Source organism: Galeopterus variegatus, unplaced genomic scaffold (assembly GCF_000696425.1).
Source record: "Galeopterus variegatus unplaced genomic scaffold, G_variegatus-3.0.2 Scaffold2683, whole genome shotgun sequence".
Lineage (NCBI taxonomy): Eukaryota > Metazoa > Chordata > Mammalia > Dermoptera > Cynocephalidae > Galeopterus > Galeopterus variegatus.
This window is the reverse complement of record NW_007728794.1, coordinates 124,080-150,072: the sequence shown is the minus strand read 5'-3', so window position 1 is coordinate 150,072 and position 25,993 is coordinate 124,080. Positions and strand designations below refer to the sequence as shown.

The following is a 25,993-nucleotide window of genomic DNA, read 5'->3' as shown; positions in this document are numbered from 1 at the left end:
CGGAACGGTTGAACACATGCACTCAACACAATCACAAAAAAAATAACCAGCATCAATGTAAAATATTTTTTTTCTCTTTAAATCTTTTTTTTTTTTTTTTTGCCATTCTCCAGTATATACCCCAAGGGGAAGAGTAGGGAACCCATGGCCAGCCCTGGCTCCTATTGCCATCCAAGTGTGCTTGGCACAGACTGGGGAAGAGGAGCTGGTTCCCCCACAATACTAATACCTCTTTCATACAAGGCAGTGGAGTGAGGGTCAGAGGATCAGCCCCCTCCTCTCAGTTTCCTGGCACAGAGGGAGAGCAGTTACACTTAGAAATATATATATATATTTATATATATATTTATATTTATATATATGTCTATTTATAAAAATTTATCATACTTGATCAGGACCATCCCCCCTACCCTTTCAGTTGGCCCCAAGGGAACAGGGTCCTGCTCTCAGACCATTCCCTGGGTCTTGCTCTCTTGTTGCTTCTCTGGTGCAGGGCCTGTTCAGCTTAAGATGGAATTCAGCATTATTGTCCACCATGCCCTGCAGGGAACAGGCCAGGTGCTAGTGGTGCCTCTCTTCATAGCACCCTGTGTGCTCCTGACCCTCACAAATCCTAGTGGATGAAGGGAAACCCCTCCCCACCCCACAAGTCCCTGGGGCCTGAGCCCGAGTCAGATCCTGTACTGCAGCCACTCAGATTGCCAGATCACTTGCGCCTGCCAAAGATGGACTTCTTGCCAGGATTCTTGTCGCCCACACTTAAACCGATGAGGAGCCGGGCTTTCTCCTCCTCTTCTTGCTGTTGCATGTTCAGGTCCGATTTAGTTTCTAGCTTTCCCCGGACCTCAGACCCTGTTGCAGTCTTCAGCCTTAGCTTCTCTTTGATTACCTGGCAGGTTGGAGAGGAGTAAAAGGAAAGGTAAATATTAGTGGGACAGTCAGAATAAATCAAAATGAGCTGAGTCAACAAAGATTTATTAAACTTACATGCAAGGCACATGGGGCAATTCAAATTTTAAAACGGTTTCTGCTTTCAAGAAGCTTACAGTCTAATTAGAACCCATTTTAAAACAGGTTGGGTCAGCCCTCAGTTTCCTAAAATCAACAATAGTTAACATATGATATACTCAGTAAACATTCAATTTAATCATCTGGGTGAAGTCATGGAGGAGGCAGAGATAGATGTCACTCACTCCATTTACCTGTTCCTTCCCAAGGATATTTGTTAATATATCCTAGAATTCAAGGCTCCTGAGCAGAAGATCTGCCTGCCAGCCCCTACTATCCAAACAGCCATGAGCCCTGGTGGGATACCTGGGCAACCAGGGCTTTGCGGCTGTCCCTTTTGACAGCCATGGCAAAGTCTAGCCATGTCCATGTGTTGTTGTGGTACTCCAGACAGGGCAGCACCAGGTTAAGGTCACCCCAGTCCACGCTGTTTTTCTCACCCTGCAAGAAAAGGAGATGGGTTATGGGTTTGGGGGCAGGGGAGAAGAGGGAAAAAACACATCAGCTGTCATTTTGAGTCCAAGACAGTACTTGAGTACAAGTCCTATAACAGCAACGTACAGATACTGAGTTCCCCTTATCTCAGCCTAGCAGTGGTGCTGACTCCTGAGTGAAGCAGAGGAAACAACACCTTCACAAAAAGCCTGGCTGTCTCTGCATAATACCTAATGATCTTACACTTCCCCCCATTCTAGAAAGTGCTATGGAGGTGCAGACCTTGTAGCTGACACACAGTGGAACCTGTGGAATCTTTATGTAGATGAAGGAGTTGTTCATGGCAGCTCGCTCTTTCATCTTGTCAATGTCATCCACAGGGTGCTAGGAAAGGCAGGAAAGTAGTGTGAGCCCCTGAAACCATCAGAAGAAACTCAGGAACCCAAATATCTCCCTCTCCTTTCACCCCTGGAATAGACTCAAAGGAAACAGAAGAAATCCCCAGCCAGGCCAAACACAGCACCGCAGGACTCTCCCATTTTTCTATCATCAGGGGCATGTCTGGTACCTCAGGTGATTTGCGAAATGACCTTCTGACCCCAGAACTCCGAGTCAAACCCTGTGCCACACCTTTCCCAGGGCCCATTGGTACTGCCTCATCTGGTGCAATCAACTGCCGAGGTTTCACCACTGGTATCCCTACAGAAAAACAAGCATACCAGCTGTCATCCTCTTTCTGAAGCTTCAGCTGTCTCTGGGGCTGCCACCCCATTTTCTGGCACTCCACCATTAAAATTCTCACCAGTAGTCACCAGTTTGGATTTATCTTCTTCATCACCAACTTCATCATCTTCCACACTTCGGCCAGGAAAGAAAAAGCCCATCATTCTATGGAAGAACTGGTGTGTCAACTGAATGGTGAGAGGCACCACATTAACCTAAAGGGGAAAAGGTTAAAGAAAGCAATTAAGTTCAGACACCATCCCTCAGTTTACCTATTCCTAATACTTGTATAACATAACATAACACACAGCTACTTTTTGACTGCCATTTGTTCCTGGGTCCCCAAGGGACTTTTTACTAACCTCAAAGTGCTCCTTAACAGAGATACCTCCAACAGGGGGCCGGACTTTGCTGAAGAGGCGGAGTGCTAGTTGTCGCCCAGACTGGCAGGAGCTCTGGGGCCGCAAGACTACCTGTATGATAGAATGAAAAACAATCCAACCCAATGTTCTGCCTACCATAAATCAACACTCAAATCCTCTAGAGAATGAGAGGAGAAACAATGGTCTTACTAAGCCAGGGAAGCTTTCACCATCTCATATCACCAGATTGTTTCCCACAGCGGGTCTATGTGGAAGGGCCACTATAAATGCCCTGTGCCAAGAAGCATGCGAATGGGGTGGGAATGAGGAAATAAGACTCGCCTTATAGACAGCATTGGGGAGGAGGTTGTTCATAGTGAACCAGCCCAACTCCAGAAGATGTTCTGCTGTGTCATCAGATTTATTCACCTATAAAGACAGATTTTGATCCTGTCAATTCTCAGCTTACCTGAGAATTGTTACATATCCTGTTTGTTCTCAGGTTCTTCATCCACATGCCTAATCCCAACATTTAATATCTTCTTCAGTCTTGTGAATTCAATGCACTCTCTAATCCAGTGTTTTTCATGGGCTCTACTGGCCAGGGCACTAAATGCTAGTAGTACTTCCTAATTATTGTGACATTAAGAAAATGTTCTCATTCATTTCCAAACATCTCTTGTGGGAGAAAGTAATAAATAATGTCCTCTCCCCTCAAGTCAATGAATAATTGCAGGAAAGCTGAATGGTTCTATTCCAAGCTGTACTTGGAAGATTACTTCCCTGTGGGCCACACTTCTAGAGACAGATAATCTTCTTACTCAGTGAAAGAAGCATTTGATCAAATGTTTCTATATCTGTATCATTAAATATTAAAAACAGATGTGTCTAAGGGGGCTCTGCTCATGTTTCTAATCATGACCATTATTAACCATATTAGCCCCCTTTTGTTCATCTCTTTTTATGAGCTGAACTCCTGAGATAGGTCAATGCCTCTCAATACTTCTGGCTTTGTGTGACTGAATACCCTGGATACCTTGCTGTAGAGGAACCTCTGCAGCTCCAGTTCAGCAATTCCCAGTTGTCCATCTTCCTCTGTCAGGCGCCACCGTGCCTGAGCAAAGTAAAACTCGGTGCGACGAACAACACTCACATCTTCTTGCTGCTTTCGCAGCTCCATCTTGTTGGCCCGCTGCAGCTGGAAATCCTTAAAACACCTAGAAGTGGACATGAGAGACAAAGCCAATAAAGGAAACGGCAAATAGGTTGGGAGTGGGGTGGAATGCTCTAGCATGATATAGGAGGTAAACCCAGAGATGAACCTATTCTGGCTTAGCTAATCCCTAAATTATTCCCCTGGATTTATTGTTCCTGACACCTTTGGCCATGACAACACAAGCCCCATCTTGCAGCTCTATAACTTCTTGATAGTCTTTCCACTAATCCCATGATCATACCTGTAATTGTGTTCCTCACTGATCAACTTCCAGATATTTTTAGTTCAGATACACAATATCAAGGCCACAAAAGTGATCTGTCTCAACTACCCATTTTTCTTGCAGCAGAGCCTTTCCCAGGAAGTACTCTACTGAGGACCCAAAGGAATGGCTGTCCTGTTTTCAACCTCTTTGGCCAAGTCCAGCAAGGCTCATTCAAGAATAGGCGCCTGAATTTACTCCATCAGCCTTTGGTAATGCACACTAGACCTAAAGACTCTCAGAACATGGGCAAGGAGGAGAAACCACCTCCAGCTGGGGCACTGGAAAAAGGCAGGGGAAGAAAGAATTCCAGGGCACCTGATGAGGATATTAAGCTCTTCACTTTCCATCTGCAGGTTGGCCTTCTCCTGGTTTAGCTGCAATTGAAGCTTTTGATTCAGGTCAAGCAGGTTCTCATTCTTGCTGTCATCCTGCAAAGACTAGGGAACCAGGATAGGAGAAACTGAGTGGAGATCTCCCTTATCCTAGGAAACCTCCCTGTCCTCAGGCTACCTGGGGTGACTACCTTCATGATAGAATACATCTGCTTCTCCAGCTGTCGTATCTGGGCCACATGCTGCCGCACGGCCTCCTGCAGGTGCAATATGCTACTGCGCTGCTCCTCAGGATTGCTAGAGATTTCAAGCTGGAACCTGACCCGCTGCTTCTTCTCACTATGCTCCTAAGAGAATAGAAAGGGAAATGAGTAAGATTTTTTAATAGACAAGTCTTGTAGTAAGGTGAAATAGAGGAAAAGAAAGAAATGGGGATCTCTTTTGGAAAGCTAATCTTTATCTTGTCACCATAAGCAGCAAGAGTGATGGGTAGGTCAATGCAGAAGATTTGGTAATGTGGATTTCACAATAAGCCAGGCCCACAGGGTAGGGATGGAGGCAGAAGTAGGGAGTAGTTACTGTTTTTAGAGGTGTTTAGGTGACTGAGTAGAGAAATAATGTAACAAGTTCTATAATCTCAGGTACACTCAGACCTTTCCTAGTATGGAATTTCAATTGCCACTGCTGACTAATAGAGGCTGTACTAACTACAAGGCCATTTTTAAGTGTGAAGCATGACTATTCTTACTGTAGCCCAAAAAAAGCACAAGGTCTGGGGACTGCTGTGAGGCTAACCAGAATCCTATATGGGCACATGCTTACCTTCCGCTTGGGTTCTACATGGAGCAGCAGATTGTTGACAATGTCCAGGATCATGGCATACTGAGCCGGGTTAGTGGAGATTTCCAGCTCATGGTGGATGAGGGTGAAGGTGTCCACAGCCCCTAGATAATTGTTAGCAGCTAAATAAGAGGCTCGAGTTTCTCCTTAAATATCTACTCCGTCTCCTAACCCACATTTGGAAAAACTCGTTAGTCAACTCCACAGAAACAGGGTGACAGATGCTTAGAGAGATGGTTATAAACATGATTGCTTATTTCAGAATCATAAACAATGTTCATTCATCCCAGTTCCCTCCAAGAGTATAGGTTGTTCTCTCATAGCAGAACTTACAAAATGCAGAGCAAAGTGAAATGTTAAAGCCAGTGCACAGTGGGACTCTTAATAACTCTAATGTCTTGAAACCACTAAGGAAATAACTACTTCCACAAGTTTCCCAGTCCCCTCCTAAAAGCCTTTCAAGCCCTGGATACCTTCCTGCTTCTTTAGAAGATCTTCCTTTTCCTGGTTTTCATGAACCTCAGGTGGCTTAATCTGAGTTGCTAGTTCAGGATCAATGTCATGACTGTAACTAATATAGTACATTCGGCAGCTGCAACGTGAAATGATCCGCTGGACTTGCTGTGCTTGCTGTGCTTCGGCTGGCTGGTTCCAATCTGGGAAAATGTGAAAGAGATAAAAGAAAGACATTCTCAATAAAGATATTGTGAGAGCCTCCCAGCTATATGTGATTTCTGGGGAAGTCCAGAAACATTTCTTTCAATCTAGCCCAGCACAAAATAGTCCTACTCCAGCATATATTGATGTTATTGATGTTTAAAGTAGGTAAGGAAATAAGGCCACTTTGGGATGCACATCTGTTTCTAGCCATATAATGGGGGGCGGGGGGGGAAGCTGACCTGTGGTTGTGGTAACCATGCCTCCTACTGCCTGCCCACTCTCCATCAGCTCCTGCACAGAGTCCAGACTACGTTGCCGGTGCTCCTCGATATTTTTCACCTGAAGACATAGATATAGGCACCTTTAGCTCCTGGGGAAACAGTGGCTTGTCCTGGCCAACTGGGTCACGGATCTCCATGTTTCAAGCAGTCATACTTACTATCTAGACCTCCACTGCCTGGAACAGCCTGAATGATCTCCCAGGGTAGAAGACATATATGGCTTTCTCTCTTGCCCCAAACTCTCCAACCCAATTGAGTTACATGCACACTTTGACATGCTCACAGGTCTCAGGCCAGAAAAACAATGAGCTAGATTAAAATCAAATCATGTCATGGGCAAAAAGTTGTATTAAAAAATGACTTCCCCACCCATTTTGGTATTTGTTCTGTTTGTTTCTCGCTGTTTTCTGCCTTCAGGTGGATAACTACTCCGATACTGTTGCCATGGGAGAAGGAGACTAAACTCTTTTGATTCTCTCTGCCAAGCTGAAGTCAGAATGAATAACACAATGAGTGATATGGGAAAGACCACAGCAATAAGATCAAGGCTTCAGGATGGCAAATCTGCCAAGTCACAAAAAAAGTCACATAGGAAAGACAATATCAAAGTACCTTCCACCTTGGGCCGGCCTGTGGCTCACTCGGTAGAGTGCGGTGCTGATAACACCAAGGCCACAGGTTCAGATCCTATATAGGGATGGCCGGTTTGCTCACTGGCTGAGCGTGGTGCTGACAACACCAAGCCAAGGGTTGAGATCCCCTTACCGGTCATCTTTTTAAAAAAAAAAAAAAAAAGTACTTTCCACCTAAGCCAAGGATGTTCTACTCTAATGCTAATATCACAGCCTGGGGTGGCGGGGAGGTTCAGCTGCAAAAGACATGCCTAAAAGAAGCAAAGGCCTATAAAATGTCAGATAGGGAGATACTGATAGCTCATCCTGCTCACCTCTGCATGGGTAGTTAACATCTTCTATGCCTACCTCCTAAGACTACTGGTACTGCTTGCCTGAACCACAGCCGTTATGACCTCTCACATTACCAACAATCTGTACCTTGCTCGGCTTGACATCTGATCTAAGTGCTCATTACCTCTTATATAACTACACTTGAAATTGCCTGGACTGAGCCCTAAAGTCCTTGGTGTACGAAGCACCAGCCAGGGAGGTGAAAAGAGGTATAAGTTTTATCCCCATTGAATAGAATGACAAATAGAGTTATCACTTTGGTCCTTTTCAGAGGCAGCTAGATCCTCTAACTCATTTGGGGGTGTACCAGGCCCAGCTACATATGGGAACTTAACATCCATTAAATAAGTAATGACAATGCATTAGACTCTCCAAGAATTCTGACATTATATCCTAGAAATTACAGTGTAAATTGTCTTACCAAGAAGCTGAAAAGAAAATTCACAACCTTGCAATGCAATAACAAGTCCCTTCTCTAGTCCCTGCCAACTGCTCACAATCTCACCATCAACAAAAACATTATCTTGCCACACACTTGGACCTCCCCAGACATGCTGACTTTGACTACTTTCCATCTGAATAAAGTTTTATATTTTTCAAAGCACCTTCTCTTTTGATCCTTTCAACAATCCTATAAGGATGAAGTACTAACTCCACTTTACAAAAAAAGTGACTTGGGGCTGGCTGGTTAGCTCAGTTGGTTAGAGCGCAGCCTTATAACAAGTAAAGGTGACTTGTCCAAGGGCTCTTGGCTACTATAATGGCAAAGCTGTCACTGGAACTCACATAACCTGACTCCTAGACAAGCAGTCTTTCATTCAACCTCATTGCCTTATTGAAATAACCAATCATCTTCATGAGAGGTCAGAGAAAGGGCAGATAGAGAGCTTATCGAAAATTCTCTGGGCCGGCCCGTGGCTCACTTGGGAGAGTGTGGTGCTGATAACACCAAGGCCACGGGTTCAAATCCCTACATAGGGATGGCCAGTTAGCTCACTTGGGAGAGCGTGGTGCTGACAACACCAAGTCAAGGGTTAAGATCCCCTTACCGGTCATCTTTAAAAAAAAAAAACAGAAACAAAGAAAATTCTCTGACTTCTGCCTATTTTCTTGGCTGCCTGCTGATTAGTGTGAGCCTTATTAATAGGGGTCAACAACGTTCAAAAGTAAAAAAGTTTCAGCCCATTTCATTCTAGTGCTGGGAAATGAATGTTTCTCTTGCAATGAAATAGAATACCATGAGATTAAAAGAAAAAAAAAAGTACTCTGTGCTCACAGATCAGAGACTGCCCACATCCTAGGTGTTAGCCTCCCCGTTATTCTGCTAAGCTGGTAACAAAAGGTGCTGTCAAAATCTTCCAGCTATTCTGGTGGAATGGCCTAACTATGGAAAATTGGGATATAACAGGCCTTCTCGCCCTGCTGACTAACCTCTAACCAGAGCTGTCGGCCATCCTGCTCAGTGGGACTGCTTTCAGTGGTAGCAAAGTACTGCATGCCATCCAATAGGCAAGTCCAGGATGACTTTTGCTTCAATGTGTCACCATACCAGGCTGGATGATGTTGGCACTGCAGTAGTTGGGCTTTGGCAGCTGACACAATGACACAGCCTTCTGTCTCTGCTCCGCGAAGAACCATCTAGGTCTGGGTTTGCAGATGGCTGTCTTCTCATTCTATCCACACATGGTGGAGAGAGAGGGAGAGGGGGAGGGAGAGGGAGGGAGGGAGAGGGGGAGGGAGAGGGAGAAGGGGAGGGAGGGAGAGGGAGGGAGGGAGAGGGGGAGGGAGAGGGAGAAGGGGAGGGAGGGAGAGGGAGGGAGGGAGAGGGGGAGGGAGAGGGAGAAGGGGAGGGAGGGAGAGGGAGGGAGGGAGAGGGGGAGGGAGAGGGAGAAGGGGAGGGAGGGAGAGGGAGGGAGGGAGAGGGGGAGGGAGAGGGAGAAGGGGAGGGAGGGAGAGGGAGGGAGGGAGAGGGGGAGGGAGAGGGAGAGAAAGAGAAAGGGAGGAGCAGAGTTAAGCCACCAAGGAAGATGATGTTAGTGAGAGCACTGTACCAACCACTACAGCTGCGCCTAATTCTGGCTTAGTGAGTGAACTTTACTGGCTTTTAGCATGAAGTGATTATCCATGACACTTGCAAGAAGGAAACATTTTTTGGAGCTCTCTCCACCCATTGTTATTTAAAGGTGGGGGAAGGGGAACAATATGATTATGATCTAGACTGATGTTGGGGTGCTCTGATAAAGAGAAAGTACCTGGCAATTGACCAGCTCAATAAGGCAGTTTCGGTTATATATGTCATCTGTCTGGCAGGCAGCAATGCCACACAACTGGTCACTCATACCTGACTCCTCTTCTGTGAACACTACAAACCTATCTGTCTCTTCAATCAGCTTCTGCAACATGTAAGCACCTGGCAGAGAAATAGGAAGTAGGGAAAAGTTACAGTCTCAAAAGGAAAGAGAAATATCCAAGCCAAACTGATCTTCCCTCAATTTCTCTAGCTAGGTAAGGGCTAGAATACACCCTCCCCAATCCAGCTCAGCCCAGCCCAGCATACCCCTTGACCCATGAGGGCAAAATAAGGGTTGCCATTTCCCTCGATTTTAATAAATGTAACAGATTCCCAACAGAAACTTAGAAATGCTAGGTAAGTGGTAGCATCTTTTCTCTTAGGCATAACCACCTCTGGATTACTCTAGGATCTTTTTTGCCCCATTTTGTTCCTTTTACTTTTCATTTCATATTATTTTACAAGCTACTTGTTTGTTGACCGCTCCTTTCCATTTGAAACTACTCATTTGCCATCAGTGTCACTGTGTTCTCCTAGGGCTGCTACTTCTTCTTATTATGTCTTTAGACCCTCTTTCTTTTCCCAGGTCTTCTAAAATCCATTCTTGGCACATTCCCTTCTCTTTCTTACTCTTTCTCTCAAAGATTTTGTTTAACAGTGTTATGGTTAAGAGCACAATCTCCAGAATTAGACTAGTCTGCCTATGTTCAAGATGCTCTCTCTACCACTTACTCTACTGTGACCTTAGGCAGCTTGCTTTAACCTCTTTGTGTCTCAGTTTCCTTGGATGTAAAATAACAGTAGTATCTCATAAGATTGCTGTGAAAATTTAACAGAAAAATACATAAAAATATTTGGCAAAGTATCTGCCACACAGTAAGCAATTGTTATTATCTCCTTGGCATTTACTCTTAGCTCTTGCTGAAACCCCCAATCTTTAGCCCTAAGCTTTTAGATCCCCCATTTCCAGCCATTTGTTAGACATTATCCAGATGTCCTACTAGTGCCACAAATTCAGCATGTCCAAATCTGAACTCAACAACCCTCTACCTCCCCAAACCTGTTTAGCCTCTGGCTCTTCTCTTTTTTTTTTGACCGGTAAGGGGATCGTAACCCTTGGCTCGGTGTCATCTGCACCACGCCCCGCCAGTGAGCGCACCAGCCATCCCCATATAGGATCTGAATCCGTGGCGTCACGTCGGCGCTATCAGCACCGCACCCTCCCAAGTGAGGCACGGGGCCGGCCCTGGCTCTTCTATTTCTGACATTACTGTTACCATCATGCCAGTCACCAGTCTCAAAACCTTGATCATTATCATTTTCTCCCTCTATTTTAACTCCTCCTTCCAATCAGTGACCACATTTTCTATATGAATAATGCTTCTGTCCTTCTCCTCCAATTCTATTCCCACTGCCTCTACCTAGTTCCAACCTTCGTTTACTCTTTTGAGACACCATAACAGTTTCCTAATTTGTCTCTCCACCTCCAGTTTTTTCTTCTCCAGACCTCCTACACACCACTGCCAAATTTATCTTCCTAAAAGTAAAACTCTAATGATGACACACCTCTACTCAAAAACCTTCAGTAGTTCACCACTGCCTACTGAATAAGGACCAAAACCACCTTGGCCCTGTATGAAATGTCTTTGATGATCTACGTCCAGCTTTCCTTTCCAGCCTCTTCCCTCACTCCTCTCCTTTAGTTACTCTGTCAACCAAAAGAGACTGTTCACTCTCCTTTGAACACAGTGAGCTTTCCCAGCTCCACTCACACTCAGGTTATTTCCTCTGCCTTGATTGCCCTATCTCCCCATTTCTACATGTTTAAACCACACTAAAACTTTAAAGACTAGCTCAAATGCTATTTTCTTAACAAATGCTTTCCTGGATCACATTCCCCCCTTCACTCCAGTCAGGAACAACTCCCATATTCTTTTATTTCTCTCCTGTGGTATTTATCACTTCTCACCTAGCTCTCAAACTCATCATAAACTTGTATTCCTTTAGGGCTGGCCATCAATCCATCAATCCATGGTGGCTCACTCAGGAGAGTGTGGTGCTGATAACACCAAGGCCGCAGGTTCGGATCCCATATAAGGATGGCCGGTTAGCTCACTGGGTGAGCGTGGTGCTGACAACACCGAGTCAAGGGTTAAGATCCCCTTACTAGACATCCTTAAAAAAAAACAAAAAAAAACTCGTATTCCTCTGTACTTGTTATTCCCTCTCCTTAAAATGCCCTCTCCTCTTTCCTTGCCTGTCATACTCGTACTCATTTTTTAAGACCCATCTCAGTTATCATCTTCTCTATGAAGACTTTCTAGATTTCCTTATGCTGATTTAAATACTTTCTTCTGTGGGCTTTCATAGTACGCTTGAACATTCTTATAAGACATTTTCATAATAAAATTATAATTTACATTTCTCTCTCCCTACTAATTTCTGAGCTTCCCCTTATCTTTGTATCCCAGTGTCTGGGGTCATGTCTAATACATTATTAACCCTCTATAAAACTAAAATAAATCTATGAATAAGTGAATGAGTGGTTGAGTGAATTAATGAACTAATCTTAGCTTATCCAGGGACGATAACCTTGTTGAGGCAAGTAGAATGTCTTATATTCTACTGAACCCAGTGCAGTGCTCTGTGCCTTTTAAATACTCAATAAATATGTATTGACTAAATAAATTAATTCATCAAAACATAAAACAATTCTCTAATCCTTTGCTCCTTTCCCTTACTCATCTTGTTTTGGCCTTATTACTCCTTTTGATCCTCTTCTTCTAGCCATGGGATCAGACCCTTTAATGCCCCCACATCATTGCTATATGACTCAGATGGCCAAATATGGAAAAATAATAGTTTCATCTCTACACCTATATGGAACCAGCCATGATTCGGTCCTTCTCAATCTCCTGTCCCAGCCCATGTCCACATTCTAAACCTAAACTCATGGTCTCATCTCCCCTAGCTTACCTCCTGATGATCCCTTATCAAGCCGTCCACTGAGACTAGGAGTGTTGACACGAGGTGGGGCTGGGGCACTAGTCAGGACACCCCGCTTTGGCTTTTTGGCTGACATGTGGGGATCAATCTTTAACCCCTTCAGGGCCTCAGTAGAAAGATTACGTTTGAGTACAGCTGCCTTTTTGTAGCCATCATATAAACCAAAGGCAATGTCCCGATTAGTGGTTGTCCAGGAAATCCGTAAATCTACCAAGTGCAGCTGGTGTGTATGAAAGGCAGGATCCCCACCACGAATAGAGAGCTCCTAAGAAACAGGAAAAGAACATCAGGTTAGCGTGAAAATTCTCCCTAATGCTCTTAGACCACAAATGCAGAGATAAGAGAATAAACTTATTGAATAATAAACCTGTTCTGGAGGGAGACAGGAAGACCCTGGAGAGAGAAAAACTAAATGGTCTTAACCTATACATTACGTTCTAACTATACCCACTGTATTTTAAATGACTCTGAGTTCAACTTAAAATCCTTCTCTAATTGGGGTGAGGGGTGGGGGGAGTCAGCAGCCAATAAGGTGCTAGGAAAAAACTTTTACTTTATTTCCTGAAGGGCAAGAGACTACCTTTAGAAGAAGAGGAAAAAAAATTTTTTTTTTTTTTTTTTTAAAAAGATGACCGGTAAGGGGATCTTAACCCTTGACTTGGTGTTGTCAGCACCACGCTCAACCAGTGAGCGAACCGGCCATCCCTATATGGGATCCGAACCCGGGGCCTTGGTGTTATCAGCACCGCACTCTACCGAGTGAGCCACGGGCCGGCCCGAGGGAAAATTTTTTAAAAAGAAGCTAATACAGCTAAACCAGTCAGTGTATCAAAAAGTAATGACATATATGCTTGGAGTATAGTTAGAAACCTTACCAGGGACTTAGCCTTACTCGTATGGACTGAACTGTGTTCCCCCCAAATTCATATGTTGAAGCCCTAACCCCCAATGTGATGGTATCTGGAGACTGTGCTTTTGGGAGGTAATTAGGTTTAGATGAGGTCACCAGAGTGGGGCCTTCATGACAGGATTAGTGCTTTTACAATAAAAGATACCAGAATACTTGTGTGCATGCCTGCATGCACTCAGGCTCACACTCTCGCTCTTGCTCTCACTCTCCCTCTCTCTGCCTTGTAAAGACAGAGAGAGAAGGCAGCCGTCTGCAAGCCAGGAAGAGAGCCCTTACCAGAACCCAACCATGTTGGCGTGGACTTCTCAGCCTCCAAAACTAAGAGAAATAAATTTCTGTTGTTTAAACCATTCAATCCATGGTATTTTGTTATGGCAGCCCAAGCAGACTGAGATACCTACTAACATAAATAAGGTAATAAAGAGACTGTGTCAGGTGGTACCTCATCAGCCATGCGATTGCTGTGCCGTTGGTAGGTGAGGGAGGACAGGCTCAGTAGGTGGGTCTTTGTTACCATGGGATCAAGGCAGTGATCAGCATTCTCTTCAGTGGGTGAGGCCATCAGGTGAACAGTCACCTGACTTAGGTCACTCACCATCTGGGTCACACTCCATTCAGAGATGAGGCGCCGCATCACTGTTCCTGCTGAGATAAGGAGGCACAAAAAGCCCATGCAGACCAGTACAGAAGGATAGCATGAGACAGAAAGGAAGGACAGGAATAAAATTAAGAAAGGGAAAAAGGACAAGGAACAGGCTAGGAGAAATGAAGAGAGTCTTTGATCTTACCTTGAGGTATAAGCCGCTGAGTCCCCCGAGTGAAGACATGGCCCTGACTACACTCAATCTGGATGCCACGTTGCTGGGCAAATGAGGCCCAATAATGCACCTGGAAACAAGAGAGCTTAACACTGAACAAAGGATAGCATAAGAGGGATAACTAAGAGACCCAATATAAGAAAATAAGAAAACTAAGGAAGAGAACAGAAGTGAAGATGTCAGCAGGGACACCAGAGCCTGACCTGCAGCTGGGGAAAGAGTGCAGTATAGGAAAGCTGCTTGTAGTGCTGGCCAAGTTTCTTCTTGCTGGGTTTCAGGTTATTGAAGAGCTTTCCCCTGCAGATAGGCCTTGTGACACTTGTCCAAGTTGCCCAGAAGTTTTGCATCCAGCGCAGGGTACTACTATATAGCAGAATTTGGGGCTGGGATATTGCTGCAAAGGACAGGGTAGACATTTCCTAGCTATGGTTAAAACAGCACAGCTCCTTAGCTCCTTCCACCATATGAAGACACAGCAAAAAGGCGCCAACCATGAGGAATGGGCCTTCACCAGGCGCCAAATCTGCCAGCACCTTGATCTTGGACTTCCCAGCCTTCAGAACTATAAGAAATAAATGTTGTCTATATGCCACCCAGTTTATGGTATTATTGTTATAGTAGCCCAAAAGGACTATGACACCAAACCTCTTCCAAAAAATAACCAATTTTCTCCCTTGCCCTTCTCCTATCCCCTCCCGAGGGTCAAGTTGAAGTCCTCAGTGTCCAAGACCATCCTCCCGGGACTTCCTCCCTGTTGCCCCAGGCCCAAGCCTCACTCCCGCTGTGTCGAGTCAGATCCATCTTGATGGAGAGGTTGAGGTTCTCAGAACGGAAGGCCCGATAGGAGTCATGAAGCTGGCCCAAGGGCACCTCTGGCAGGAACTCTGGGGCTCGGAGAATGACACCATGGTGATCGTGGGGGTTCCCATGGCATAGCCACTGCAGGTCCAGTGTCATGCAGAGGTCAGGCAGGTGAAGGAAGCAGCAGTCATCATACCTGCCTCACAACAGAGCCCCAGCCCTCAGTGCCCATGTCGCTCACTTCCCCTTGGCTCCTCCCCTCTCCCTCCACCCAGAGTCCCCCACCCCCAATGAGGCCCCACCCTTCACACCACTCACTTAGAGGCTGTTCTCACGTTGATATCCAAGTCACCCTTGAACACAAACTGACAAGGTTTCCAATGAAATGACAGGTGGCTCCACTCCCAGTGCATATTTTCAGTTGTGTTGTATGGATCCTATAACCACACCCAAGAACTTGGTGAGATGTAAGAAACCATCCTCATCTCCCAAATCAGTACTACTCTCTCTTTCCCCATGTGCTATATAGGCCCCAACCGTACCATACTAATAGGAAAATGACTCCACCAGACCCCTTACCTCGGTAGCCAGCTGGTGCAGGTTTGCTTGTTCAATGTCCATGTGCCAGTCCCCATGGAACAGAAGACGGCTCTTATCCCACCAGGGCAAAGGTGGGCTGGGGTCAGCTGAGGGCTTGGTCAAGAGGTCCACACACTGGCCAATCAGTGTCCAGGCTGGATCCCAGCATGGGCCCCATACCACTGTGTACTGGAAGATTTCCGCTAAGATAGAGGAATAAAGGCTACAGCTTGTTACACAACTTTACCCCTCTATTCCTCCTTTACTCCAGATGGTCCTTAGCTCATCTTCCACCTAAGCCATCACGAATATCCCTTGGCCAAACCAACTGCCCTTCTCTACTCACAGCGGAAGTCATGGTAGAACTTGAGTGGAGGCATGTTCCTCTCTACTGCCACGTTACCCCATGGAAGCCCCAAGTGTAGGATTTGACGCCGACGGGAGCAAGGCTGACCACTCTGCTCAGTGCCCACAAATCGACCCATCAGCCGCCAATCACGGATCTCAAACAGGTACCGTGGATAGTCTCTGATCCGAACTGTTATAGGGAGGATACACTGGCTATTCAGGGGCAATTTTTTCCCTTGCCACTCATTTTACCCATCTACATGAGAGGTTTTCAAAAAGTTCATGGAAAGATTATGTCATCTTTTAATTCCATTTTTCCATGAACTTTTTGAAGTACCTCACATTTACAAAGTCAGCTAAGAGAACAAGGGCTGGTATTTGGTAGCAAACTAAAAAAGGGAAAGGACGCCCTGGAGCAGAAGATTAGCGGCACAGCACTGAGATCCAAGAGCCATAATAACCTTAAAGATGACTTTGTAAGTTGTTCCTTTATGTTAGCCACACAGTTTCAGAGTGAAATTCAGGAACAAAGAAAGGGAAGCGGAGCCCACCCATCCCACTCCACCCATCCAAAATAGCCACAGTTCCCAATATAACCTAGCTCCTCCGTAAAAATTCAGACATCTGCCTGGAGCTCAAAAGGGCAAACATCAAGTTCTGCAAATAAGGGAAGCACTACTTACCCAGAAAAGTCTTGACACTGCACTTGAGCATGCGACACCACTGAATGACAAAATCTACTCCCTCAGCAGGAAAAGGGCTGCCTGCATCAAGTTCTCGAACCTGCTCTACCACACGCTCAGGCCCATGGAAGGAGGCATCTGCCAGAGCCACCAACTCTAGCCCTGCCAGGCTCCAAGTGAGCAGTGCCCGGCGCATGGGTGTGTTGCCATAGAGACGACGGGAGCGCTGGATGTAGATTTCAATATTTTTGCGTTCCAAAGAGGCATAGAGTTCTTCAATTTTGCGGGCTGGCAGTAACTCCCCATGCTGCTTCCGAAGGGCAGCCACTTTGGCATCCAGCAGCTGCAGCCTTTTGGCGCTCTCCTTACTTTCATCCTTCATCAGTTCATAGTTATCATGAAGTTTCACCTCAAAAATGTCATCCAGGAAAACCCATGAGAAGTGCTGAACCTTCAAGAGTAGATCAGGTGGGAGTGGGGCTGGGCTTGAAGATGCCCAAGCACGAGTCCCTCGATGTAGCCCCTTCAGCCATTTCTGAACTCCCACGGCTTCATCCAGAGTTTGAGAGAAGTCATACTGATAAGGGAACTCCACTGAGACTGAACCAAGAGAGAGGAGCCAAACACGGTTCCGGAGGGTCTGAAGCACAGGGAACGGGTTCCGGTGGAGGATCATCTCCTCCAGCTCAGGTAGCAGCTGCACCTCCATCTCCTTGAAGTTGAAGATGCTATTGCCATCAAAGCCAGCAGCCAGCTCTGGGCAGTAAGCCTGCAGTGAACCCCCATGCCGGCTCAGAGACACACTCTCTGCAGCCAGTGTAATGAACTTGTCATCAGCTACAAAAGCTGTCAGCTTGGCTGTGCTCACCTCCAGTGTCAGGTTTAGCAGCCGCTTTGGGGGAAATGGCTCAGGGGAACGACCCTCTGCCTCAGAAGTTGTCCCTGGAGTCTCTAGTACAAGGGATGGAACAGTCTCAGGAAACATAGTGGCTCTTAGCAGGTCTTGGCACTGCAGGGTGGCTAGCACATGCTGGTACAGGTACATGTGATCTGGGGGGCTCCAAAGTAAGGTCAGCCCTGCACCACACTGAACCTTTAGGGAACAAGAGAAAAGGATCTGTCAATTACCATGTCTCAGAACAGTAGAGATGGTATGAATTATTATACATGCATACTTTGCTCAAAGTCTTTGCTGGGTAACCGTGTTAATTAGTCCTTGCTTTGTTTTCCTTAGCTCTAATATGCTAAGCTAACAGTTACTTATCTTTCACTTAAGAGCACTTACATTTTTTAGTTCTCTTCAACCGGATTCTAAATTGTCTGAGAATAGGGTCCACGTGTTTTAATTCTTTGGTATCTATCATAGTACAACCATATGTACAGCAGGTATTCAATACATCATTTGACTTTACATTTCCACTGAGTTTTCTATTAACAGCCATGCTCTAATAAGCACTGCAACAGTCAATTTCAAAATGTTTCATAAATTGACTGCATCTTGACTTTTTTTTGGCAGCTGGACAATATGGGGATCCAAACAAACCCTTTTGACTTAATTCTTAAAGGAAGTATAAAAAGCACTGATAATAAGTCTATACAGAATTGACTTATGTGAAAGTATGCCTCAAGGAAGGGAGCAGAGTCCTTGTCAGCTTGAAAAACAAAGTCAGTTCTGAATAGCTGAGTGGATAGAGAAAATTAAAATTCCAGGACAGAAAAATTCTCTCACATTCCAGTCTCTGAAAAGGAATACCTTCAATTTCCAAAGGAAGTTGAAGTCTAATAAACAGGAAAACACCCCCACCCTCCTCCTAAGAGGGTCCTGTGTCCATCTGATACCCTGAGGAGAAAGATACTGGAAAGCCTCTCAAAACTTGCCAGTGCCTCAATCTTCATTTTGGGTTTCTTTGTTTTTTTTTTTTTTTAAGATGACCGGTAAGGTGATCTCAACCCTTGGCTTGGTGTTGTCAGCACCACACTCAGCCAGTGAGCTAACTGGCCATCCCTATATAGGATCCGAACCCATGGCCTTGGTGTTATCAGCACCACACTCTCCCGAGTGAGCCACGGGCCAGCCCTGGAGTGCCTCCATCTTCAGATCCCTTCCAGCCTTTTGATGTTTTTTTTGATGTGGGTTTTTTGGTGTGTTTTTTTTGGCAGCTAGCCAGTAGAGGAATCCAAACCCTTAACCTTGGTGGTGTAAAACTGGGCTCTAACTAACAGCTAACTGGCCCTTTCAGCCTTTTGATGAGCTCAGTGCTTCAACAAAATGTCACCAGATCATTTTTTTTTTAAACCCTTATTTTTCAGAGATACATATTGAAATAATTATAGTTGAAATTATATATATCTGGTATCTGCTTCAAAATAATCCCAGAACCTGAGGCAGGGGAGGCCGGTGAGAATACACGTTGGTTATTAATTGGCAGTTACTGAAAGCTGGGTACATAAAAGCTCATACATTCTCCCTAGCTTCATATGCATTTAAATTCCACAGTAAAAAGTTAAAGATGTACAGAACAATCCAGAAAAAAGAAAAAAAAAAAAAGACCTGATGACATATTCCTCATGATATGAGTTTCACAACATGAATCAAAAAGACTAAGAAAGGCTCTAAGCAGAGGGAAAAACAAGCCTGGCCCAGCCTCCCCACAGGAGTCTTACCTCCAGAGAGCGGATGCTACTGTGGTACGTGACAGAGAGCATGGAGAGGCTGAGCACTGGGGTGGGGATGTCAGGGGCCTTGCAACAGGGCTGCATCTTTTCCATAACTGACTTCACCAATGTAAGCACAAGCCCTTGAATCCCCACGGTGGAGGTCTCAGCACTGCCCAGGACAGTCAGTGTGTCCAGTCGTACCTCTGAAGCACCTAATATCCAGAAACCATGTCAAGTTTGGTTCCCAGGTCTCAAACAGCAACTTCATTCCTCACTCTTCTTTCTTATTCCCTTCACTAACTAGTTATCTTTTTTCCCCACACCTCCTTAAGTTCATTCCTCATATTTTAGGGAAATTTTCCCATTCCCATCTAAACCTAACTAGATCTGGCAGAGCCAAAGAAGTTCCCTAACTCCTACAAATTGCCCAGAGATATATTATGTACTCTCTCGAACTCAACACACAAGGAAATAAAAAGCTAAATGGGTCTCATTCTCTTGACCTTATCAAGGCTAAGTCTTTTTCATATATGTCTTGGTTAATATTTGCCTTTCATAAGCCCTTAAGCAATGTCAAGAAGCCCAATAATTATGCAAGTCATTACAGCATTTCATGCCTCTAACTTATAAAAATTCCAGATCATCAGCTTCATTAAATGAGCAGGAATGAATCAGCATAATCTGCTTAGGTTAAACACTATCCACTTCAATACAGACCCCGTCCCACTTACCAACCAGGGCAGAAAGCGTGAACAAGTTCATGTCCTCCACCTTCAAGTCCACCTTCCACAGTAACGACACAGATTCCCCAAATGAAGATTCTCTACAGACAGCTGACTTCCCAGATTGTGGACCCATCAGGGATAAGATACGAGACAGACATTGGGCACAGGTGTCTGATGCTTCTACCTGAAGTCCTCGGATGGTACAGTCAAGAAAGAGAGTATCTGACTGGGTGCTGGACAGCCCCAGAGGCTGGTTATAGCTACCCTAGAAGAGCAAAGGGCTCCATTAGAAGCATGCAGATGCACCATTTTGTAATGTCCTCAGGCACTGCTTGCTGCCAACAAGATGCTCAGTGCTCTGAAGCATGACAGGATGTGGATGCTGTGTGGCCCCTTATTCACCAAAGCCCCTACCTACCTGTAGTGTGAAGGAGTCCAGGACAAGTGCCTCACCCCAAACATGCATATTGGGCGGATGCGGAGCCCGCTGAATGTGGGAGTCACTGCCCACACGCCAGCAGAGGTGGTCTACAGTTAGGACGCCCCGCTGATGGATGCTTTGTGGCCTGAGGTGCTGGTAATCTGAAGAGGTGGGAAAGAGGAGTTCTACAGAGCCACTGTCACCATCAATTGGGCCTACCTCCACTAATAAACAGATTCTTATTCCTTTTCCTTTCCAGAGTCTTACCCAGACATATGGAATTGAATCCCAAGGCAAAGGGCGGTGTATCTCCAAGCTGAATGGAAATGTTGACATTGGAAATGGAGGTGCTAAAGATGATGGGAGCCAGGATTTGGGGGAAGGTTCTGCACAGGGACAAGACATCATTGTTTAGTAAGGAAAATATTGCAGCTTCCTATCCTAGAACAGATTCCTGAAGCCCTCAAAATCAGGGTGAGAATTTAGAATTTTGTTGTGGTTCTTAGGATGGACTACAGCTAGAAAATAAAAGACTGAACTTGTTGGTTTGCTCCTACTCTTAGGGGTAACCTGCAGGAACCCCAGAAAGATATTAGGTTGAACTATATGAAATTGCCATTTTCACAGGTCAAATGTGGTGAACATCAGCAATATCACACGATGTAACCTGATATAACCAAGAACCATCACTTCCAAACCAAAAACTTAAGTTTTCTGTGCAGCACAATTGAAGCACTACACAAAGAGAGAAATGGCACTGCAGACATGACACTGCCACCTTATAATCTAAGGCAGACAAGACCTTCTGTATCATTTAAGTTCAGTTCAACAAACATTTACTTTTATATAAACGCACTGTGCATTGGTATAAGTGTATAAGGCACTATGCTGGGCCATCACCCTGCCATCAAGAAGTCTCGTCTAACGGGGAAAATATATAGAACAGAACTGTTATTGAGACTAAGATTTGGGGAGATCAAACAATCAAATACATACACACAATGCCACTTTGGACCAAAAGAATCCTAGAGAATCCATCTGATAAGATGGTGGCTGAAAATGTTTAAAATTACCTTTTTTTCCTTTGCTTAAGAATAGGTGAACTAGACCCCTGGGTCTCCAGTGCTAGCATGTGCAGCCAGTGAGAGAATTCCTGGTGCCGGTAGTGAATGATACAAGTGTTCAGAACCAGGGAGGCCGAGAGGTCAATGGTGGTCACCTGGAAATGAGAAGATCAGAACTGAGGGCTCGGTTTTCATTTCATTAACTCATAATGCAATGATGTAGAGAGAGAGCAGGGAAAGAAACAATTCTTGGTACCACAGTCATCACACCTGCACACTAGCCTTGAGGGAGCTGAGGCAGACAATGCGCTGGCGACTCTGGGACAACAACAACCCATCTGTAAGAGGCAAGAGAGCAGATCAGAGAAGAGCATTGCAAGGCCAATAAGTAAACTAGGAGAGGGTCACAGGCAGGCAAGGAGATGAACATATTGTCACCAATGCTGTGAGCTGGGGCTATTTTCTTTCAGTATGTTCCCTCCTCCCCCTCCCCAGTTACACTTATATTAAGATGACAATATGGGGCATGAACCAAGAGAGTGTCTAACCCTCCCATTCTCTCTCAGTACTAGTACCCCCACCCATGAACCTTCCAGCAGGAGTTCCGTGCTCATCTGTGCCATATCAGAGTTTGCTGTAAAGCTTCGAAGGGGCAGTTGATCCTCGACACGGTGGTACAGGAAATGTAGCAGCTTCAACGTCCAAGTCAAGTGCCTGGACCATGACAGAGTCTTCCTCAGAAAGATGTGGAATGCCATTCCTACTTCCTTTCTCCCCACAGACAAGCTCAGTGCAGCTACTAGGCTGGTTATAGAGATCCCAGCATACAGCTCCCACAACCCCACTACCACTCTCCATACTTCTTTATTGGAAGAGATCTCACCTCTTTTGACTATTCATGGACAACACCACACTTGTGTTCTCCATCTTCATCTTGACCTGGTCTGGCAGCTGCTGGAGGAGGTATAGGCCAGGGAAAGTTGGCTCAGCCACGTTCTCTGTTACCTCTGAAAACATGAAAGAATAAGAGCCATTGATCCTTAACACTCTCAATTCTCCTGAAATACCCTGCCCTCTTTGGCCAAATCCTCACACATAAAGTAGGCTAAGCAAATGCCCAAGCTAGGTCACAAGGCAAAGAGATCCAGGTACTTGCTGTACTTCCTTTCCCAGACTCTAAAAACATAAGTAGTACGGGGAGCAGGTTGGTATAATGGGATGAATATGGACTTTAGAATCAAATAATTTAAACCACATTTTTACTACTGACTAGCTGTGACTTCAGTCAAGTTACCAAGTTAACTTTTCTAGGCTTTAATTTCCTTATTTGCAAAATGCTGAAGATTTAGGGAGAGAATATATATAAAACACATCGTACAGGTCTAATTCATGATAGGTACCCACTAAATTTCAATTCTTTCACTGAGTACAAGAAAATGCCCTATTTCCTCTAACTGCCCTCAGGATCAAAAGCCATGGTAACTAACAACACACACCTAAATGAGTAATAAGACCACTATTTTTTTCTACTTCCAAAATAACCCCTGAGAACAAGGCAGCCAAGAAGCTCAATGATCGGAGTTTTACCTGAACAGGGAACAGGCTTGGATGGCAGGCTTGGACCCTGGCACAGCAGTTGACTATGGAAGAGGCGCTCATGTAACTCAGCATGGAGTGTCCACACATCTACAGTGATAGCCTTCAGATGACGACTGCTGATGCCCACCTTTAGACACAGGTCCAGGGCCAATGAGAGCTCCACTAGGCAGGTGTCCTCCTATAGGGAAGATAAGCCTGTAAGGTGTATGTAGGGAGTTTGGTGAGTTTTAGGTCAAATGCAGTTGTCTGGAACACTGGGTATTGCCTAGAAGGAACCCCATAAGGACACAGAATCTAAAATGTAGGCCCTAAACTCCTTCATACCTTATGCCAGGAAGTAATGAGGCATCTGAAAGACCATGGCATACTCACCAGCTGACCACTCTTCAGAACTTTGCTGTTGATCTTACATAAGTTCACCTCACAGATTAGCCTGGGAAAGGAAAAAAATTAAGATCACTTGGTCTCTTTCCTGACCATTTACCTCTAATCAAGCTCTGCTGGCTATTTGGGATAAGACAAGTGGAAATGGCTAATTTTAGCCTCTCCTCAAATTGCACAGAATAAGAACTTGATGACTTGATAAGGAAGCTCTGACATCCACCCACCCTGAAGCAACTCTAAAGGCAAGAATGGGACTGCCAGATCCTCTTCTACCTAGTGCTTACCTTTTCCCATCAGTATCCAAAAGAAAACTGCTTCTACTGATCTGAATATGCCACAAGGACTCAGAGGTAGCCACCTTGAGAACCATGATGTTTATAGCATCTACATGAATGGAGAATAGCTGGAAGGAAGAAGCAAGGATGAACAATAATTAATGTCAAGGTACTTTCCTTTCCAGCTGAGAAAGAGTTAAGAGTCAGCTCTTAGTATTAAGCCCCCAAAATAGTAGAAAATTCCACCCACAACTCCAAAGCCAACCATCCCGAGTACAGTCAAGGATAGTGGGAGAAGTAGACTCACTTGGCAGAAGATCTTCAATAAGGACGGGCTGAAGGACAGTTCCTTTTCATCCACCCCAGTCCTCTGGGAGAATGGGGCAGACAGGCCAGAAACTTTCTGCAGGTCCGTCCTGATACGTACTTCTCCAAAGCACAATGCCACATAGTGTCTGCCCGGAAGAGAAACCTCACTGCCACCTGGTCCATCCCTCCCATAGCAGTCTCCTTCCTTCCCTCACATTCATTCTCCCATCCTCCCTAGAAAGGTAGCTCAAGTCACAGAGGATAGTCTCATAGTAGTTATCAGTATCTGTCCCACAAGATAATAACACCCAAGCCAACAAAGAAACTTCAGCAAAAACCTACTGCCCTCCTTGGGTTATGAGGCCTCTGTAGAAGAATTTCATTCTGCAAATCCCAACCCCAAAACATTTCTCAAGGGGAGTCATAAGGATATAGGGTACTCACGGCAGATCATGGCTAAGGAGTTTGCTGGAAATCCACAGGTTATCAATTTCCTAAAACAGTATGGAGAAAGCTTTGTACACTAGCTGCTAAGTAAGCAATGAGCAGCTTGACAAGCCAGGAAAGGTTTTGGGCCACAGAAGAGGAGGAAGTGCTATAGGCCCTTCCACTAAATATACCCCACTCCATTTCCACTGGTTTCTCTACTCGGAACTCACTATCTTGCTCCTCACAATGACGTTAGTTGAAGTTGCTTAGAATTTCTCTTTTATGGGTATGTTGCCCTGTTTCCCCTCTTAAATTAGAACAGTAAGTTCTTCTATTTCCTGTTATCTTTCTTCTGTGCTTTACTTCTGTATCTTTTTTATGTGCCCTGGCTACTCTGTGTCCTATAAACTTTTTTTTTTTTTTTTGGCAGCTGGCCAGCATGGGATCCAAACCCTTGATTTTAACTGAACAACTCCCATCAATTCCAGTGTTCCCCAACTAGCGCTAAGAACATCTTGGCAATGAAAGGGCAAGGTTGAGGTTAACTAGAAAAGCCACCCAGGATTTTCTTTTACAAGGAAATTAAAAGTTAAATTCAGCTGGATCAATCCCAGACACATACCCAGGGAGTTTCCTAGAACTCACCACTGTTTGCTGGTGCTGCTGAAACTTAAGACTGACATTCTGGATCCAAAAAAAGCGGAAGGAGCCGATCTTTAGCTCCGCCTGCAGCTTCCGCTGACACCACTTGGTGGCCAGCCGGACCACAAGCCACCTGCAGAAAAAACCCTGTGAGTTCATAGGACCCTTTCCCAATTATGACTTCCCAAACCCCTTGCTAGTCCTAGAAGGCCTTGCAAAGGGTCGTGCTTTACAGCTGGATCTTCTGGGCAATTCTGTCTCCAAAAACACCTTTGCGTTACACACATTCAGCCACGCTGATCAGGACCTTGGTCCCCAAGTGATGGCTCCACCCGGATGAAAACAAACTAAACTCCACCCTATAAGTTGGGGACAAAAGAAGCAATCCCTCAAATCGTTAGGAATTCCAGGGTAGAGAGAAGAGGCCTCAACAGGAACCAAGTGAAGATAGCCCTGTCAGATTTGTCGGATGTGCCATCATACACTCCCCAGAGGGTCTCTGTTTCCGCCACCACCCTACAGACAGGTGTCCGCGAGAAGGCACTGTAAGGTCAGATCCGGCCAACTAGAATGTCGCTGTCCCCTACACAGCCAGACCTTCTGTCCCCGCTCCAGAGGGCGAGGCTGCAAGCGCCCTTCGCGCTTGGTGAAGGGGACATTCAGGGGCATGAGGAGGGGGAAAGGGAGACCACGAGCCAGGCGCCCCTTCCTCACACACACCTATTCAATTCCCGGCCTCAGCATTTCCTCAGGCCCCGCCAGCTCCTTCAGTCTCCCCCGACTCGCAGCCAACCCCGGCAGCTAGGGCCGCAAGCCCCCACACGACCCCTCTCCTCGCCGCGCGCCCCCTCCTCGGTCTCACCACCTCGGCCTCCCGCGCTTCTGCCCATCGCGCGCCCCCTCCTCAGTGTCTCCCCCTCCTCCCCCCCCCCCCCCCCCCCCCCCCCCCCCCCCCCCCCCCCCCC

The 25,993-nt window shown here is 45.6% G+C and overlaps 1 protein-coding gene across 2 annotated transcripts; it reads right to left on the bottom strand.

The window, feature by feature from the left end:
• Positions 1-52: 52 nt before the first annotated feature.
• Positions 53-25,210, bottom strand: KIAA0100 (KIAA0100 ortholog). 2 transcript variants are annotated; one of them, XM_008582636.1, is made up of 38 exons: positions 25,032-25,210; positions 24,402-24,451; positions 23,956-24,103; positions 23,658-23,776; positions 23,362-23,422; positions 22,978-23,167; positions 22,274-22,397; positions 21,980-22,104; positions 21,661-21,728; positions 21,400-21,545; positions 20,594-20,712; positions 20,324-20,487; positions 19,912-20,170; positions 19,187-19,392; positions 16,523-17,615; positions 15,838-16,029; positions 15,492-15,694; positions 15,231-15,349; positions 14,888-15,108; positions 14,315-14,505; positions 14,082-14,181; positions 13,736-13,938; positions 12,354-12,648; positions 9,340-9,497; positions 8,519-8,725; positions 6,081-6,180; positions 5,655-5,837; positions 5,164-5,285; positions 4,533-4,688; positions 4,325-4,446; positions 3,565-3,745; positions 2,871-2,957; positions 2,529-2,639; positions 2,246-2,381; positions 2,012-2,142; positions 1,726-1,827; positions 1,315-1,449; positions 53-889 (listed from the first exon to the last, which is right to left on the bottom strand). In XM_008582636.1, exons 1-38 carry the CDS (start codon positions 25,185-25,187, stop codon positions 707-709), a joined length of 6,666 nt encoding a protein of 2,221 aa, XP_008580858.1. In that variant the 5' UTR covers positions 25,188-25,210; the 3' UTR covers positions 53-706. The 2 variants fall into 2 exon arrangements, with proteins under 2 accessions (XP_008580858.1, XP_008580859.1); XM_008582637.1 differs by having other exon boundaries at positions 13,736-13,935.
• Positions 25,211-25,993: the final 783 nt, after the last annotated feature.

What these genes read in the sequence shown, in the direction of transcription:
- KIAA0100 (XM_008582636.1), bottom strand. Translation starts at nt 25,187, where the DNA reads ATGAACTCACAGGGTTTTTTCTGCAGGTGGCTTGTGGTCCGGCTGGCC. An exon ending in CACTCTTTCCCCAGCTGCAG is followed by an intron (nt 14,182 to 14,314) that starts GTCAGGCTCTGG and finishes TCTTGTTTCCAG; the next exon opens with GTGCATTATTGGGCCTCATT. An exon ending in TCCCCAATGCTGTCTATAAG is followed by an intron (nt 2,640 to 2,870) that starts GCGAGTCTTATT and finishes TCTATCATACAG; the next exon opens with GTAGTCTTGCGGCCCCAGAG.